The following is a 16,490-nucleotide window of genomic DNA, read 5'->3' as shown; positions in this document are numbered from 1 at the left end:
AATGGAAAACAGGTAATAATTTATTTCTCGGGTTCAGATATCGGTCGCTCGGAGCGCTGCCGGCGGTAACGGACGGAGGAAGTGTTTCTAACATGGTTAAGTGCCTCCATACTCTTAAAACAGATGGTGGTGTGCGTCCTGGGTCGACTTCGCGGGGCACTGTGGCCGGAGCTTCACCGCACAGCACGCTCCTAGCCAACCGTTCTCTCCTCTCATTTGTTGAAAACTGGAGGCGTACGCCTTTTTGTAACACGTGTGCAGTAATGATAATTACCATAAGGTGGTGGTGGTGGTGGTGGTGATAGGGCTTGCCGTTGTCGGCCTCACGTATGTGGGCAACGTCACGACTCACGCCCTGGGGGAATGTGCGTCCTGGGCCGACTTCTAAGGGAACTGTGCCGACATATGTCTGAAAGCGTCTGAGGAAAACCCAGGAAAAACCCCAGACAGCACAGCCGGCACCGGGATTCGAACCCAGGTACCTCCCAATTACCATAAACAGGTCTACCCCCCACGCTCTCCACAAATCAGGAGTGAACAACAATAACAACCTTATTTTTAAAATGATGAATGGGGAGTTTCATCGCCAGGGGCAATACTCTACACCAGCGTTTCTCAGACTGGGGGTCATGACCCCCGAATGGGTCATGAGCCTTTTTCTGGGGGTCATGGAGGGTCCAAGCAGACACGCGATATGCCTTGAACCACACAGATCAACGTATTGATTCACTTGTATCAAAAAAGAAAATACATCCTTCTCATTAAAATACACGATTAAATCAATCCTCGTTAAAAAAACATTAATATGTATTTTTGGTAGCTCTCTCCGTGGTTAATGTCTTTTAAATAAACTACAATGTAAATGTATCTGCGTTATTGAAAAAAGTAAATTTTCGGAAGGCTTCTAAAGGTGGAAGGTCATGGTAGGTTTGGTACTACTCAAAGGGGTCACGTACTGGAAAAGTTTGAGAAACTCACTCTATCACTCTTAAAAATGACTCATTTTTAAGAGTGTACTCTATAGGGACGATACTCTAGCTGGGGAATGAAATAATGAACCCCTTCACAATAAGGTTCGAATCCTAAGGAGTGATAACGGTATCATTCTGTGCAACGGTTGGCTTTCACCGTGCTATATGGTGAAGCCGTGTTTATACGACAGGGAGAAGAGAGCCAGCTCCTCTGTCGAAAGCACGCGATCGCTAGGCACGTGAAATCTTCGTAGGACTTGTTTTCGGTATAATGTACAGGGTGGGTGCTATAAAAAGGTCAGTCACATTTTCGCGCGTGGCACGATACCTACTTGACGGACAGGCTTCCGCTACCACAGAGTGCATAATTTGTGCCAGAAAAGGCTCCGAAACAATCGTGGTTACGAGGCGCTGCATAACAAAGTAAATACGACCACGCAAACTTTCGTCTTCATGCATTTCCTATGCGCTATACCGATGCGAACACGGCGGTCTACAAAGTGTTGTGTATAGCGTCCGCCTAGGGGCACTAGCCGACACGAATTTGTTTTCGCGTTTGACGCTGCTAGCGCCACTAGGCGGAAGCTGCAGTCAACTAGTGGCAGACCGCCGTGTTTACATCGGTATCGCGCATAAGGAATGCATGAAGACGAGAGTTTGCGTGGTCGTATTTACTTTGTTATGCAGTGCCTGGTAACCACGATTTTTTTGGAGGCTTTTCTGGCACAAACTATGCACTCTAGTAGGTATCGCGCCACGCGCGAAAATGTGACTGACCTTTTTGTAGCACCCACCCTGTATAAGAAAATCTGGAGAGCGCAGCAGATGTTGCTTTTATAAAAATGGGTGTTGGACAGCTTTTGGAAAGGTTCTTTCCGTGACAGTACCACGGAGCACTTGCATTCTAAAAACAGGACTTCACCTCATAGCACCATATGAATGATAGGGTTATCGCATCTGATCGGAAGAGAGAGGGGGCGTACGCCTTTTTCTATAAATTATCAATCAGGGGCGACAGAAGGGGGAGCTACAGGGGTTACTGTATATAGACGCACTAGCGAAGCCATTTTCTTTTTCTCCATTTTATCTCCATTTTATTTTTTATCAAAAAATCTCCATTTTATTTTTTCTTAAAATAAAAAATCAACAAGAGGAGCTAGCATACGGCCCGGCACGATTTCAGAAGGAATACTCATCCGTTTGGAAATCTGAAAAAAATCAGAACCGAGGGGGGAAAAGTTGCTGCGTTCCACTAACATCCTTTTCGGTCTTCGGCATGCCGAGAATCATGTCACGGGAGAGACAGCGCCGGTAACACAGAAGATGCGGAAGCTGCTGACGATGAAGAACAACTGCAGGTGACAGCCAATATTCAATTATCAATTATTGGCTACGAATTATTCGCGCGGCACTCGGGGAAGAGTTCCATTTTAGGCGTCGGTTTACTTCAAAGCCACACTCTTAAAAATGAACTTCACCTCATAGAACGCTCCTAGCCAACCATTATCTCGAATGATATCGTTATCTGCCCTGATTTGTTGAAATCACGGAGCGTACGCGTTTTCTGTGACAATTATGAACAGCATAAGTGTCACAGAAATGGCGTACGCCCCCCGTTTTTAACAAATCAGGGCAGATAACGATATCATTCGAGATAATGGTTGGCTAGGAGCGTGCTATGAGGTGAAGTTCATTTTTAAGAGTGCAGACGAAGCTTGCTGCGTCTTTAATCACCCGCTGGTACATCTATACGGGAACACAATATCCCGTTTTCATTTTCAAACTCGCGGAACATTAAAGAAGACGTCCCGCACTTTCACGCCCTCTTTTCCCACGAGAGGGCGCAAATGCACAGCCGCGTTCCCTAATAATATCTCCTTATCTTGGCAAAGACCCAAGCGCTCCCCAGTTTACGTTGTCATGGTAACTGCGCGGCTCTTCGCCACATAAACTCTGCCCGTAAGTGGGGACAAAAGGGTCGCTACACGGGTTTCCCGAAACTTTTTTTATATTCTCCCCCCTCCCCCCTCTCCCCCCTTCGAGACCCGTGCTTTCGGAGACGTATACTCTTTGAAATCTGTGAGCGCAACCGTTTGCACAATGTCTGCGCCTTCTAATCCTCGTGTTTACACGAGTGCCGCGCGGCTCGAATGGCACTCGGGGAAAGAACATCTCTCCCGCCCGAAGGAGCTTTGAAACGTCGCCGGTGTCACACGGTGAAAATTGCGTTGTTGATATACTGATGCGTGTCCCTGGAGATTCGTTAATGCCGCCCTATATTGCGCCTTGTTCTTGCATCGAAGTAAAGGAGGGCCCTTCACGGATGTCGACAAGGCGGATTTCGTCGTACTGACACCTACTCGACCAGCGGCAAGGCCGAACGGGCAAGTTAGTCAAAGTATAGTGCTGAAGACTGCAGTCTTAGAAATGAACTTCATCACACAGCACACTCCCAGCCAATCATCATCCCGAATGACAACGTTCTCGCCCCATGATTTGTTGAAAACGGGAGGCGGAGCCTATTTTGTGCCATTATGCACGGCACAGAATAGGCTCCGCCTCCCGTTTTCAACAAATCATGGGGCGAGAACGTTGTCATTCGGGATGATGATTGGCTAGGAGTGTGCTATGTGGTGAAGTTCATTTTTAAGAGAGTGGGAGATGGTGGGTTCGAACCTTAGCACCTGCTGTGCTGTCTGAGTTTTTTCCCCTGGTTTTTGTGGCAGACCTAACAAAACGAATGTCGGCACAGTTCACCAAGAAGTCGTTCCGGGACGCATACTAACCCCCCCCTTGGTCCCCCACTCCTTCCAGGAGTCCTCTCTCCATCTGTCCACGTCTGTACGTCGATCATAGCCACAGTTGCTTCGCGGCGCTAACAAGAAATAAAGAAGACCTAACTCGTATTTTAGAGTTTTTTAGAGTACTTTATAGAGTGTCGCGCAAAACGTGTGCAGTTCGTTTCGTACAAACAGTACATTTGTAAAAACCACGTTAGTCGTTAGTCAGTTCTGACTGGGTCGGGACTAAACCTCTCCATATTTTTCTTTCTTTTCCAATCCAATCCAATGTTAGTCGTAAGAGGAAAAGCCAGGAGAGAGAAAGGTGGGAAAGGAGAAGCACCTTTTCTCAACGTCCAAGTTCGCAGGGCGCCATGCATGATATACAACCACTGTTGCCCCAGCGCTAAGACTTGGCTGTCACGTTGGCAACGTTTCGCAGCGCTGATATCTAATCAAATCTCAGTTCTGTTTTTCCTTTGGAGTCTGATCTGTCTTTGTCTGACGGTGGAATGTAACTGTTCTGAAGCTGGAACACACAAACAGACAAACACAACACAACATGAACAGCAGGAATATGGCTGTCGCCGAAAAAGCCGTTTGGCCTCTGTGTGGCTTTTTCGACGACTGCGATATTTCTACTGTCCTTGTCTCCGTCTGCTATCACTGGTTATCGTGTATTGCCTTCCGCTGAGAAAAGGCATCCCCAGCTTTCGCGGATAACAACGCCTTGCGCCCTGTCGCGGCCGGTGTCTGACGATTAGAACAATGGAACAGTGCTCAATCGGCCGTACTATTCAAGGTACGGCAATATTCCTGCATTACTGATGCATTTTGAGCCTACACTCTTACAAATGAACTTCACCGCATAGCACGCTCCAAGCCAACCATCATCTCGAATGATATCGTTATCTGCCCTGATTTGTTGAAAACGGGAGGCGTACGCCTTTTTTGTGACACTTATGCTGTTCATAATTGTCACTGAAAAGGCGTACGCCCCCCGTTTTCAACAAATCACGGCAGATAACGATATCATTCGCGATGACGGTTGGCTAGGAGCGTGCTATGCGGTGAAGTTCATTTTTAAGAGTGTATGACAACCGCCAAGAACACACAGGGCAGAAACAGACAGAAGGAGCTCGTGTCCGAGTTCGGTTTCTGTCCTGTTTGTTCTCCTCCTCCTCATTCATGATGTTGCCTTCGTGAATACATTTGGACACGTTTCAACAGAATTATCAGAATTTAATGGAATGAGGCCCATGTCGGCATTCGTCCGGAAAACCTGTCGAAGAAACAGGGGGGAAAGCTCAGGCAGCACAAAGCGTCGTATAGGATTCGTACAGATCGTCACCCAGTCTCCAGCGTGAACTTGACCGTGTATTCACACGAGCGATATTCCCCCGGAAGCGGAAGATGCGAAAAACGTCATAGCTTTCTGCCGTCACGTGAGCGTGAGCGCTCAACGACGTGTCTTCACCACGACCATGTCACAATCAGAGAACCCTATGAGGAGCCTGTCCGCACGATCCGCCAGGGGCGCTACTGATCGGCACGCCACGATTGGAGGATGGAAATTTGAATTCTGAACGCGCAGAAGCGTGTGTACGACTACCGTAGCAGACGACAGCGATAGCTCCGATGAAAACGCGTAGAATGATGATGATAATCAACCTCAGAATGAAACATCTGTGGAACGTCCACCGCTTGTACAGAAATACTAAGGTAAGCTGAAGTACAAAGTATTGTAGAAGTTGAGGAAGCAATAACTGGGACGATGGGAAGCGCCACCGCTACCTTCCAAAAATGCGGCGCAAGGAAGGGGTGCGCACGACATGGTCGTTATAATCTAGTAGGTCGTGGTCTTCACGTACACTGCTAACCGCGGGGAATATCCTGCTACACAGCTACAAGATATTTCGTAGCAGACGACAGGAAAACACGCTGACGGTGTCGTCTGCTAAGTGTCGTCTGCTAAATGCGCAGTTCGCCACTCCCGATATTCTGTACCGTGTGAACGCTCAACATAACATGGGACGAAACTTTGGCTCTGTGAGCAGTGTTTTCGCTTTTTCTTCCACTAGAATATTCCGTGAGGATTTCGCTCGTGCGAATACACGGTAAAGCTACCACCCCCAAGCAGATGCCGTATCCTTCCAGTGCTTCGTATAGGATAAAATCGGAAGCCAACCAACGCAGCGTTTTCAATGCCAGTGAGACGCGAAAACATCGAGCCCTCGCTCAGCATTTGCAAAGAAAAGTGAGCCTCTTTGAACTCACACAAAGACGTCGAGCACAGCCTTGTAACCAGACGTGCTTCATCGCGATTCTAATGAGACGCCGTTTTCAGTTCTTTTTCGCCGTCGACGACAGATTATTTTACCGGGCGCAATTATTTGTGCAGCATTGTACTCATGCGCGAAAGGAATGAGAGAAGCGAAGCAGCGCTACCGTCCTGTGAATCCTTGACGACCTCTTCCACGTCGCTAAATTTAGCGTCGTAATCACTGCGCCGTGCTTACCTTGATGCAGTTATTGCATGCACAAAGGAGGAAAGATACGAGAGGGAAGGGGAAAATGCAGGAAAAGGGGGAAAATGGATATTCTCAAAGGCCACACCAGGGGGTGCCGTTGTAGTTGCTTGCCGTATACAGTAATTAACCCACCAGCGGTCCACGTAAATGCATGATCTCATGACCTATAATAGCGGGTCGTGCTTGACCTACCCGTGAATCCGTCCCACAAAGCGCGCTTCGTAGCCAATCCGATCCAATCTCTTTCTATGGTCTCATGGGGGCTTGTTTGTTTCGCTACAATATTGGCAGCGACGGAGCTACAGACAAAAGGTAACCTAGTTACCTGACGTCGGCATGAGCTCCGTATAGCTCTGGAGGTCACCCTCGTGTTCTGCATGGGGTTGCATATGCATAGTCTTACGTAATAACAACAACAACAACTTTATTGTGAGATTATGAAGGGGGAGTTTCATCGCCAGGGGCGATGCTCTAGCTCTACCCCATTGCTGGTGGTGATGTATAGGGAATGAAATAATGAGCCCCTTCACAATAACGATCGAAGCCCTATGCTGTCCAAAAAGTTCAAAAGAGCTTTGAGGGCAGAGCATAGGTGGGCTGGATTTGGCCAGGGACCAAACAATTTTGAAAGAGAGGGAGAGAGAGAGAGAGGGGCAAGGCCAGAGTCCAGCTGACTAAGAGATCCGGAGAGTACGATTTCTGAAGGTTGGTAGTGTGGGCCATAAGGAAGAATGTGCTCTACACTCTTAAAAAAAGGGTGTACTTTAACTCCTTTTTTTTGCCACATATATAACACCCTTTTGGAGAGTACAATTACGCTCAAAGGGGGGTCTCCTCACTCCCTCAAGGGAGTAGCATAACACCTTCCTCCCTACTGGAGAGTAATATTACTCCCCTTCAGGTAAAAGGTGTTGTGCTACTCCCTTGAGGGAGTGAGGAGAAACCCTTTTGAGCGTAATTGTACTCTCCAAAAGGGTGTTATATATATGTGGCAAGGAAAGGAGTTAAAGTACACCCTTTTTTTTTAAGAGTGTAGATTACGTAACGTAATAATGGGGAAATATAATGCAGTTGTTCGTACGGTTTTTCGCGCGTGAACAACAACAACTACATGAATGACGATGAGAGGAGGTGAAAGTAATTCACGTTGTAATAGGACAAACGAGAATTACAGGGTTCCTTCTAGACTGCCATGTGTTTATCAGTTCAACACATTAAGCCATAACGAAACATCACAGGGTGTCGATCTACCAAATTGTATCCTTTAAATTCACCGACTTTTCCAGGTTTTCACTATATATCAACAAATTCCCCGACCAATACAAAAGATAACTTGGTGCCTGCTTCGACGTTCCGACGCAGATCACCCATAAACCAGATTATTTATGGAATAATTAAACGATAAAGATCATTTATTGAATTCAAACAAACAGAACACAAACATGTGATTCCCCTTATACTGTTTAAGAGAACCAGTATTTTCCTGCAATATGGATACCTCGTACCGGGGGGTGTATAACGTTGGGTAGACGAGCGGTCTGCCTGCCTATAGGCTGGCGGCACGTTGCTCGTACGGCTCGTACCGTGCCTCTTTTTATTGAAGGCACTTATTAGTGTGGCTGCCCTACTTTTTTTTGCCCCTGAGCTTGTCGTATTAGCGAACTGTTACTCGAACGGTAACATTCCTGCGGCGTTGCCGCTCAACGACACTTATATCGGCACGCACATCGCGATTCCCTGCGTATCGTCATGGCGCTTGTCTGAGATTTCCCCCGACCTCAGCTGCTTTTTTGGCAACTTCCCCTGACAATCCCCCGACTTTCCATGTCGCGCCAAAAACTCCCTGACACTTCCCGGTTTTCCAGGTCGGTAGGTACCCAACATCGTCACTATAATACTGAGAGCGTGCACGAAAACCGAACACCCATGGATTTTCATTTCTTCTGTATCTTTAAACTTTCAAACGGTACATCTTATACACGCTGCGGATGTCGCTACATGGCGTTATACTGCTACATTTCTCTTTCGTTGCCAAGCTACGGGGTGATAGCACTTGAGCTCTTTCTGCTCGGCAGGTAACACTGTCCGACCTCCAATGTCGCTTCCCTTTCATCTGCCGCTATACCTATAACTTCCTCTCAAGTATATCTTTGTTAGATCTCTATGAGCGCCCGCAACCAATGCTTCGTCGTTGACATAGGCAACCATGCTAGAGTCTATGGTAGTCCACCATAACAGCAGACCCCATATTCGGGCGTCACCAAGCTCCAAAACGCAGCTACTTCTACTACTACTACTACTAGCCATGGCCACGATCAGACTTTCTTTATCTATAGGTGGCGTTGGTTGTGCGCTCGTCTTCGTACGTTCTCCTTGTGTGTGCTACATATACAGGGGATGAGATAGAGCTGAATTTCTTGGGTCGATCATTGCCACGCATAATTTTGTTACGTTCCCCTAAAGTAGGCGGCGGCTGCACACATGCTTTCCCTGCAACCTAACCTACTACCGAAAGTACTGCTTCTTCACAACCACATCGTCATCAGCAGAGATCCTAGGATCTCGTTTGCAACGGAAAAATGCAGATTTTAAACTTCGTCATGGAAAAGTGCAGATGTCACTGTGCATTTCAATGTAAAAGTCACTAACAGTGATTTCGACACTGCGAAACATATGCTAACTCTCCTCAGATCCGGATACCGACGCTCCAGGTCCCGCGGTATCATCGGCTGACGTAGAGTGGAACTTTCAGCAAACAAGGAATTTTGTTCTGATCAAAACGCCAGCGGCTAAAGGAGGAAGACGTTACCCAGCTTGCTATCGATCTACTTCAATGATGTTACTCCGTAGACTAGTTTTGTTGAACACTACGGGAGCGTGGATTGGGCAACATTTTTGTGCAGTGTTTGAGATGTGTGTCAGTTGGGGGCACAAACATATAAGCATAGCGGTATGCGTAAAGGTGAGCTAATCAAAATAAGAATGAAATGTGCATTATTGCAGTACACATCTGCGTAGCGCTGCAGTTTTTACAGTTTGTGCAGATATTTGCGACAGGGTGGGCTTACAATGCGGACCTGTGCCCATTATTACCAGGGTTCGGAAAAACCCGTTTTTTTTTTTTTTAAAGCCCGCCCCAGTGGGTTTTTTCGGGTTTTTCAGGTGGGTTTTTCGGGTGCTGGGATTTTTTTTTCGAACTGCTGCATATGACACGCAACAGCCGTTCTCCACCTATTTTTCATGTTTCTGGACACTGTAGAATTTACGGTAAAGGAATCTCCGAAGCAGTCGTCCCTTTTCCTTCTTTTCTTTTTTTTCCTTCGTTTCTGTATTTCACCCGAGTGTGGGCTTTATTGGGTTTTTCAGCCCGAGTGGACCCCAAAAAAACCGGGTGTTTTTTTTTAAACTGGGTCCATTCGGCGAACCCTGATTATTACGTGGAATCTTTTACGCGGAAGAAACGGAATTTTCAATATTTAAAAAAATGGAGGTTGGATATTTTTACCTCGGGGGAAAAACTAGGATCTCTGGTCATCAGGTAACGAAATAGTAATAATGCGACGGAACACCGCTCTTACACTTCCGGTTCTTAACCGGAAGCGTGAGTGCAACAACATCACATCCCCTTGTAAACGGCATTCGCGACCAGGAGAAAACGAAGTCGCGATAAGGACCGTGTGAAAGTCGATGCTAGCGAAGGTACCGGGGGGGAATGCCAGAAGCAAACGGGGCCCCCTAACAGGCTCCATCGATTGAAACCTATATATGGGGACGGAAGTTTATAGTAAAAGGAAAACAATAAAAGGGGAAAAGCAGATAAGAATTTAAAAAAAAAGGAACCGAAGGGAAAGAAACGGGAGAACGAAATTAGAGATATCGATTAGGACGACAATCTGGGGGCCGCCGGTGAGTATAGGAAGATGATATCAGGCCTGACTTGTTCCCAATTTGGCGATTAAAAATTGTTCTCTTTTTCTCTACTACACAGGCTGAGTGTACGTGGTAGATGTATACCTGTATAGTTGTTTTCCTTTCTTTTCTTTTTTTTTTTCCCTTTTTTGTCACGTCGCCGTGCGTCGAAGCCACGCTCCCGATTATGCTGTAATACTTTTCGACAGAGCCGTGTCGTTTGCGCAAAAAACTGAAGAAAACGGTTAGCATGACTAGGACTGATCACGATTGAGTGGCGTTCAAGGATGTTTGAAGGTCGTTGTCGAAAATCGGAAGCTGGGAGGGCGTTTCGTTCAGTAGGCTTTTTTCTGCGTCTCTCGTTTTTATCTGCGTTTGCTTGTACGTGCTATTTTTTTTAGAACTTCATTGTTAGCATTGTTCCACACAGTTCCTCCAGAAGTCGGCCCAGGACGCAAATTATCCCCAAGACAGGACGATGTAGCAGTGTCGGTCACGCTAATCGTGACAACGAAACTCGATGAAGAAAGACAAACTGTGGAGCCCTCATAGCCACAGTTGCGCCGCGGTGTTTGCACGGAATCTTTAAGAGCTTGTTTTCGTAGCGCTGGTGCTTTTAAAGGGGACCCTGTTCTTTGTCAACACCCACTGTTGCCAGACTAGCCCTACCGCGCGTGTCATACCCTCCCCCATAGCCGCCAACCTTCAGTACAAACTTCCGAGCAGAGAACAGCGGTGGCTCTAACTACTGACGAAGCGGAGGGTTGACAAAGTCGCCAAAACAGTGCTGTTGACGAACGGAGAGTTTCTTTTTGTTTAACGCGTGCACTGAATGTAAATGAACCGGCCTCGGTGGCTCAGTCGGTAGCGTGTTTGCCTTCAGATCGCGGGTTCGAACCCGGCCGAGGACGCCGGCAACTTGGTGGCAGGGTACAAGTTGCTTAGACACGCCGTCTTCCGCGAGGGACGTTAAATACGGGGTGCCGTGTGGCGAGCTTTCATCGCACGTTGAAGAACCCTCAGGTGGGCAAAAACAATCCACAGACCGACCGCTGTGGCGTCGCTCATGATCTCAGTTGTCTCGCGACGTAAACACCCAATTATTATTATTATTATATGAATGTAAATGAAAGAGATCCAAAATTAGCGGGGTGCCTGTACCAGACTTGTACACGTATCTTGAGTACGTACTGAAAATACAGTATTTTAAATACTTTTCCGGTATTTTGGTACTCCACTCAATACTTTTTGCGACGAGTATTTTAAATGTATTTTAAATACTTTTTTCGGTATTTGCTACTCAGTACTCAAAAGACATTCCTTCCTCATCAAGCCATATCCTACTTCCCGTAGTTTTTTCGGGAATTCGCGAATCTGTCATTTATCCTCTTGTACAATGGGCTGGTCCCACACTTGGCCTTGCTCGTCAAAGTTAACTTGGGTTCACCAAAGATCGCCAAACATTACTTGACGCCAAGACGTTGCAAACGGAAGATACGTTTAAGCAATGGCTGATGAAGTTTGTTCCTTTCATTTGTAAGGCCACGTTCTGAACACGCGTTTCACTTATACTGCTAATACTAAAGTATTTTAAAGAGTATCTTGAATACTTCTTAGAGTATTTAGTATCCTACTCAAATTACAGTCAAACTCCTTTATAGCGAACACCTTTTTAACGAAAATACCACTACAGCGAAATTTTTTTGCGGTCCCGCTGGAGCCTATAGGTCCAATAATGGACATCCTTTTTAACGAAAATACCTTTATTGCGAACTTTTTTTGCTGTCCCCTGAGCTTCGTTGTAATGGAGTTTGACTGTACTTTCAGTTTTGAGTAGTTTGTACTCTATTTTAAATACTTTTTTTACGTAGAGTATTTAGTATCTTATTTCAAATACTTTTGCGCAGTATTTTGTACAAGTCTGCAGGCTGTCGACGTCCGTGTGCCCGGAGAGTGTGACGTAGTGATTGCCCCGTTCCTCTATTGGACGTAATATCCGACTCTACCGTTACGATGACAACTTCGTGGCTCAGCTCCCGTGGCTCAGTGGTTAGCGTGCTGGCCATGTCACGTTGAGACTGGGAGGTACCCGGGTTCGAATCCCGGTGCCGGCTGTGCTGTCTGGGGTTTTTCCTGGGTTTTCCTCAGACGCTTTCAGACATATGTCGGCACAGTTCCCTTAGAAGTCGGCCCAGGACGCACATTCCCCCAGGGCGTGAGTCGTGACGTCGCCCACATACGTGAGGCCGACAACTGCAAGCCCTATTGCCATCACCACCACAACTTCGTGACGCGTCATAAAACCCACATAAAACCGTCGTGTGGAAGCAATCCCTTCTTGTTTCTAATCCTTCTTGTCCCAGAGGACGCGAGGAAAATACGCGTTGACGACGAACGTGCTTCGTCGACGGCAAATCCTCCAAATATGGCGAGAGATAAACTCTGAAAATCCGGAGCCCTATAGTCACATACGTCAAATGCTCGCAATGTACAGGGTTAGTCTCGCAAAAACGTTACACATTTTGATCGCATCATAAAAATAGAAGACGGGGTTTATCCAACACCGAACTTTGCAGACTGGTAGCCATTTGTCTGAAGTTTTGTTGGAATTTCTTTTGTTGAGCATTATGGTCCTGCAGAAGAAAAATTAAAAATCGAGCAAAATTTCACTCTATGCATTTTCTATGGCCTATCTCACTCAAAAGCCGCCATTTTCATTTCACCACACACAGGTGGCACCAGCATACAGAACAAGACTGGAACATGAGGATTGGTGCATAACGTCAGAATCGGCATGCCACATCGTTGTAGGCAGCGCTACCTGTGTGAAGTGATGTGAATGTGAAGCAGACACAAGATAACTGGCGGCGTTTGTGGGGGATAGGCCATTGAAAACGCATGGGGCGAGATTTTGCTTTATTTTAAATTTTCTTCCTACATGACCATCCATAGCGCTTACAAAAAATCTGAATGAAACTTGAGATAAATGGCTATCAGTCTGCAGAGTTTCGGATGGGTCAAACCTAGTCTTCTATTTTTACGGCGCGATCGAAATGTGTAACGTTTGCTAGAATAACCCTGTAGATATGGAAGTGCAAAGATGATTTGTATAGGCCGTCGGTAAACAGGCTGCCCACGTCGTCCCTGCATTGCTCGTACTTCTTTGGTTGCAAACACGACGTTGCGACGCAGCACAGGGGACACGTCTGATGTCACTGTAAACGTCATAAACACTTTGATGCTATGTGGCGGTTACTGTATGCGTCATAATTATACTGCGCGATAAAAGGAACGATTTTTTTTAGACGTAACAGTAGTATGGGTGCGCGACGATTTTATGCGGGACCATCAAGATCAGATTGCAGTGTGTGACAAAGTGATAGGTCACGTGTTTCTAACATGAGATTACGGGCGGGTAATCTTTCCCCGTAACATATTGCGCCATTAAATAGATATATAGTTGTGCCGGGGCATCACGCTGTGCGCGTAAAAGACTACGCTTAGACAACGTATTTTGTATGCGTGACATTTTTGTGCGTCACTATGGAACATGCCCTATATGCGTGACGACAGCGTGTTATTCGGATGCGTGACTGGGACATACTGGGACGCACGTGAGAGCAAGACATTCCCGGGAGCCAACACGGAAACTGGGCATTCCCAGTCAAGATGACCTCAATGTTCCGCGCCAATAGTGGGACGCGTGATGATAACTATAGTTAGCAAGAACAACATATTCATCGCATTTAGTGAAGGGATGTTGAGGCAAAATGCACTCTTAAAAATGAACTTCACCTCATAGCACGCTCCTAGCCAACCATTATTTCGAATGATATCGTTATCTGCCCAGATTTGTTGAAAACACGGGGCGTACGCCTTTTCTGTGACAATTATGAACAGCATAAGTGTCACAGAAATGGCGTACGCCCCCCGTTTTCAACAAATCAGGGCAGATAACGATATCATTCGAGATAATGGTTGGCTAGGAGCGTGCTATGAGGTGAAGTTCATTTTTAAGAGTGTGGTCTATAAGACCTCGACAAAGGCCTCGGCACCCTCCAGTAGCGAAAGTACAAGGGCAAATAGAAAAACTACAACAGCAACACACATAGATAGTACGTAACAAAAAAGGACAAAGGGAGTTGGAAAGTTGTGCCCGACAAAGGTGATGAGCGTTCAGTTGTCGTGTACAGTGAACTCACTGTTACAGAGGCTGACAACGAGAACTTGAAGCGATATGCGGTGACAATAGGTCTCTTAGATTTGGCTGCACCAGTTGAGGCAGTGCAGCACTTTCGTATTCGTTTTATTTCTCTGCCGCTCGTAGCCTGTCCACTTTCCTATTCCTTTTGCTAAAAGTGCGCGTCTGGTTCTGGACCGGTTTACTGCCAGCCTGGACTTGCTGGATACACGACGTGCAGCGGGAGTGCAACTACGTCGAACAGACGATAATGCGGGTCCTGCCACATAGAAAAGGACGTCTCGGTCTTTTGTAAAATTCTTCCAACAGAGTATGAAAGGAAAGATGAGCAAACGAAAACCAACTGCGCGAGCACAAAAAGCAGAATGGTGGCAATGAGAAGAATTGCAGACGACACGGCCGGCAGACGGCATTGCAGACGACACGGCCGGCAGACGGCATATTGCAGACGCCAGCGAGTACATAGGCGACGCTATACAGAAGGCCCTAGATACAGAAGGCACGCTGAATGCCTCCTCTCACTCCTCCGCACGTAGACATATAAAGTCCGCCAATCGCAGCAGCCAGCCAAGATGTCAGCCAATCGCCGCGGACGATTTTGAAACACGGGCTTTCTGTGGCTACCAGTGGCTGTCCATGCGGCTGATGGCGGATCGTTCCATAGCTGCATGAAAGCAACGTCGTGATTGGCGGGCTCTTAAGTGTTACGTCACGTCGCTCGAGCGATCAGGCTTTTTTTTTTCTCCTGTTTGGAAGCGACCGCGGAGAGCGCTAGTGTCGAAGCTGCGTTTGAACCGTTTGAACCCGCGCTGCACGTTCACGGCACCATCGTGGAACTTGGTGGAGCCAAATCGAACAGACCTAATGATAGGAGACGATGCGTGCCGCAGTAAGACGTGGCGGCCACATTTACGGATCTCGCGCAGCACTCCTACGCGTGAAGAAGATTATGCGTGACTGCTAACCCGAAAATCCATGCCGACGGTGGAGATGTATGTACCGCTGAGGAAGGCCCCGTCCTTGAAGCGGATCAGAAGACACGTCTTGCCCACACCGGAGTCACCCACCAGCATCACCTACGTCGATGTGACGTCATCATACGTTATCTGTTACCCAACAGAGATGTGTCGCTTTGTGCATCGCCATTGTCACTTGGCAAGATTATGCTGAAATGTTGCATGCAGTCGTGGCTAGGTGGAAAAAGAAATACAGTCAAACCTCGCTTTACGAACACCCTTCGTTTCTCAGAAAATCGTTCGTAAATCGAGGTATTCGTAAATCGAGGTCCGAGGTGTGCAGTGCACAAATAGCTCACAGAACAACGGGAAATTGATTTGAATGCGTTCTATTTTTGAAAATACTGCGTAATTATGCTTTGCACCATACTTTCTGCAGGGTCTATCCTGTTTAGAGGAGATGACAGAAGTCTGACACTTGACTCATCCACCCGGTCCTCAAAGTACCGTATCGCGCGCGGATGAGACTGTTTCCAACGGCAAATGTCACGCTTGTCACCGGCTGTCAGGACTGAACGCCTTCTCTTGGAACAGCAAGATGTTTCCATCTCGGAGACCTGGTCCAAACTCACAACCGTTCTGCCGTAAACGCCCGAATTATTCTTTCATGAAATGGTGAATCATGTTTGTGGAACGTAGTGACGTTGGGACATTGTATGTTTGACCTTGGCAGCATGTACTGAGGAACTTTCATTATCCTCCGGTCCATTGGCCTGTCCTGTACGTCCATAACTCCGTTTGTATATCGAGGTCAGAATGGCTCGGCTACTTTGGGTCCGTTCCCTAATAATCCGTTCATAGTTCGGATATCGAGGGTTCGTAAAACGAGGTCAAAGTACACAGAAAAAGTTTGGTTCCCTGTGGAGCCGTTCGTAAGTTGAGGGAATTCGTATATCGAGGGTTCATAAAACGAGGTCCGACTGTATATCATATCGCGTGTTATTTATACTAACTTGTCCGTTTGATTCGCCGTCTTTTATCACAGTTGAAGCGGTTGTAATATCCTGGTATTGGTGATTAATTGTGATTAATTAATTTTCGGAACAGTCGGCAGATGCCTGTCGGTTCTTATTCGAGCGGGT

At 46.9% G+C, this 16,490-nt stretch overlaps 2 protein-coding genes across 5 annotated transcripts in view; one reads left to right on the top strand and one right to left on the bottom strand.

The window, feature by feature from the left end:
* LOC135392106 (plancitoxin-1-like) overlaps positions 1–16,490 on the top strand; it is a 53,220-nt gene that overhangs the window by 1,178 nt on the left and 35,552 nt on the right. The gene's annotated exons all lie outside the window — the stretch shown is intronic.
* LOC135392107 (ras-related protein Rab-37-like) overlaps positions 1–16,490 on the bottom strand; it is a 63,398-nt gene that overhangs the window by 24,379 nt on the left and 22,529 nt on the right. For 3 of the 4 annotated variants that reach the window (XM_064622782.1, XM_064622780.1, XM_064622779.1), the window contains one exon: positions 15,358–15,468. The exons of the other annotated variant lie outside the window; for it this stretch is intronic. In XM_064622782.1, coding sequence (XP_064478852.1) covers positions 15,358–15,468 — 111 coding nt within the window. The remainder of the gene's footprint in view (positions 1–15,357; positions 15,469–16,490) is intronic. 4 annotated transcript variants of the gene reach the window in all.

Source organism: Ornithodoros turicata, chromosome 4 (assembly GCF_037126465.1).
Source record: "Ornithodoros turicata isolate Travis chromosome 4, ASM3712646v1, whole genome shotgun sequence".
Lineage (NCBI taxonomy): Eukaryota > Metazoa > Arthropoda > Arachnida > Ixodida > Argasidae > Ornithodoros > Ornithodoros turicata.
Note: the sequence above shows the minus strand (reverse complement) of the source record. Positions and strands in the feature narration are given on the sequence as shown.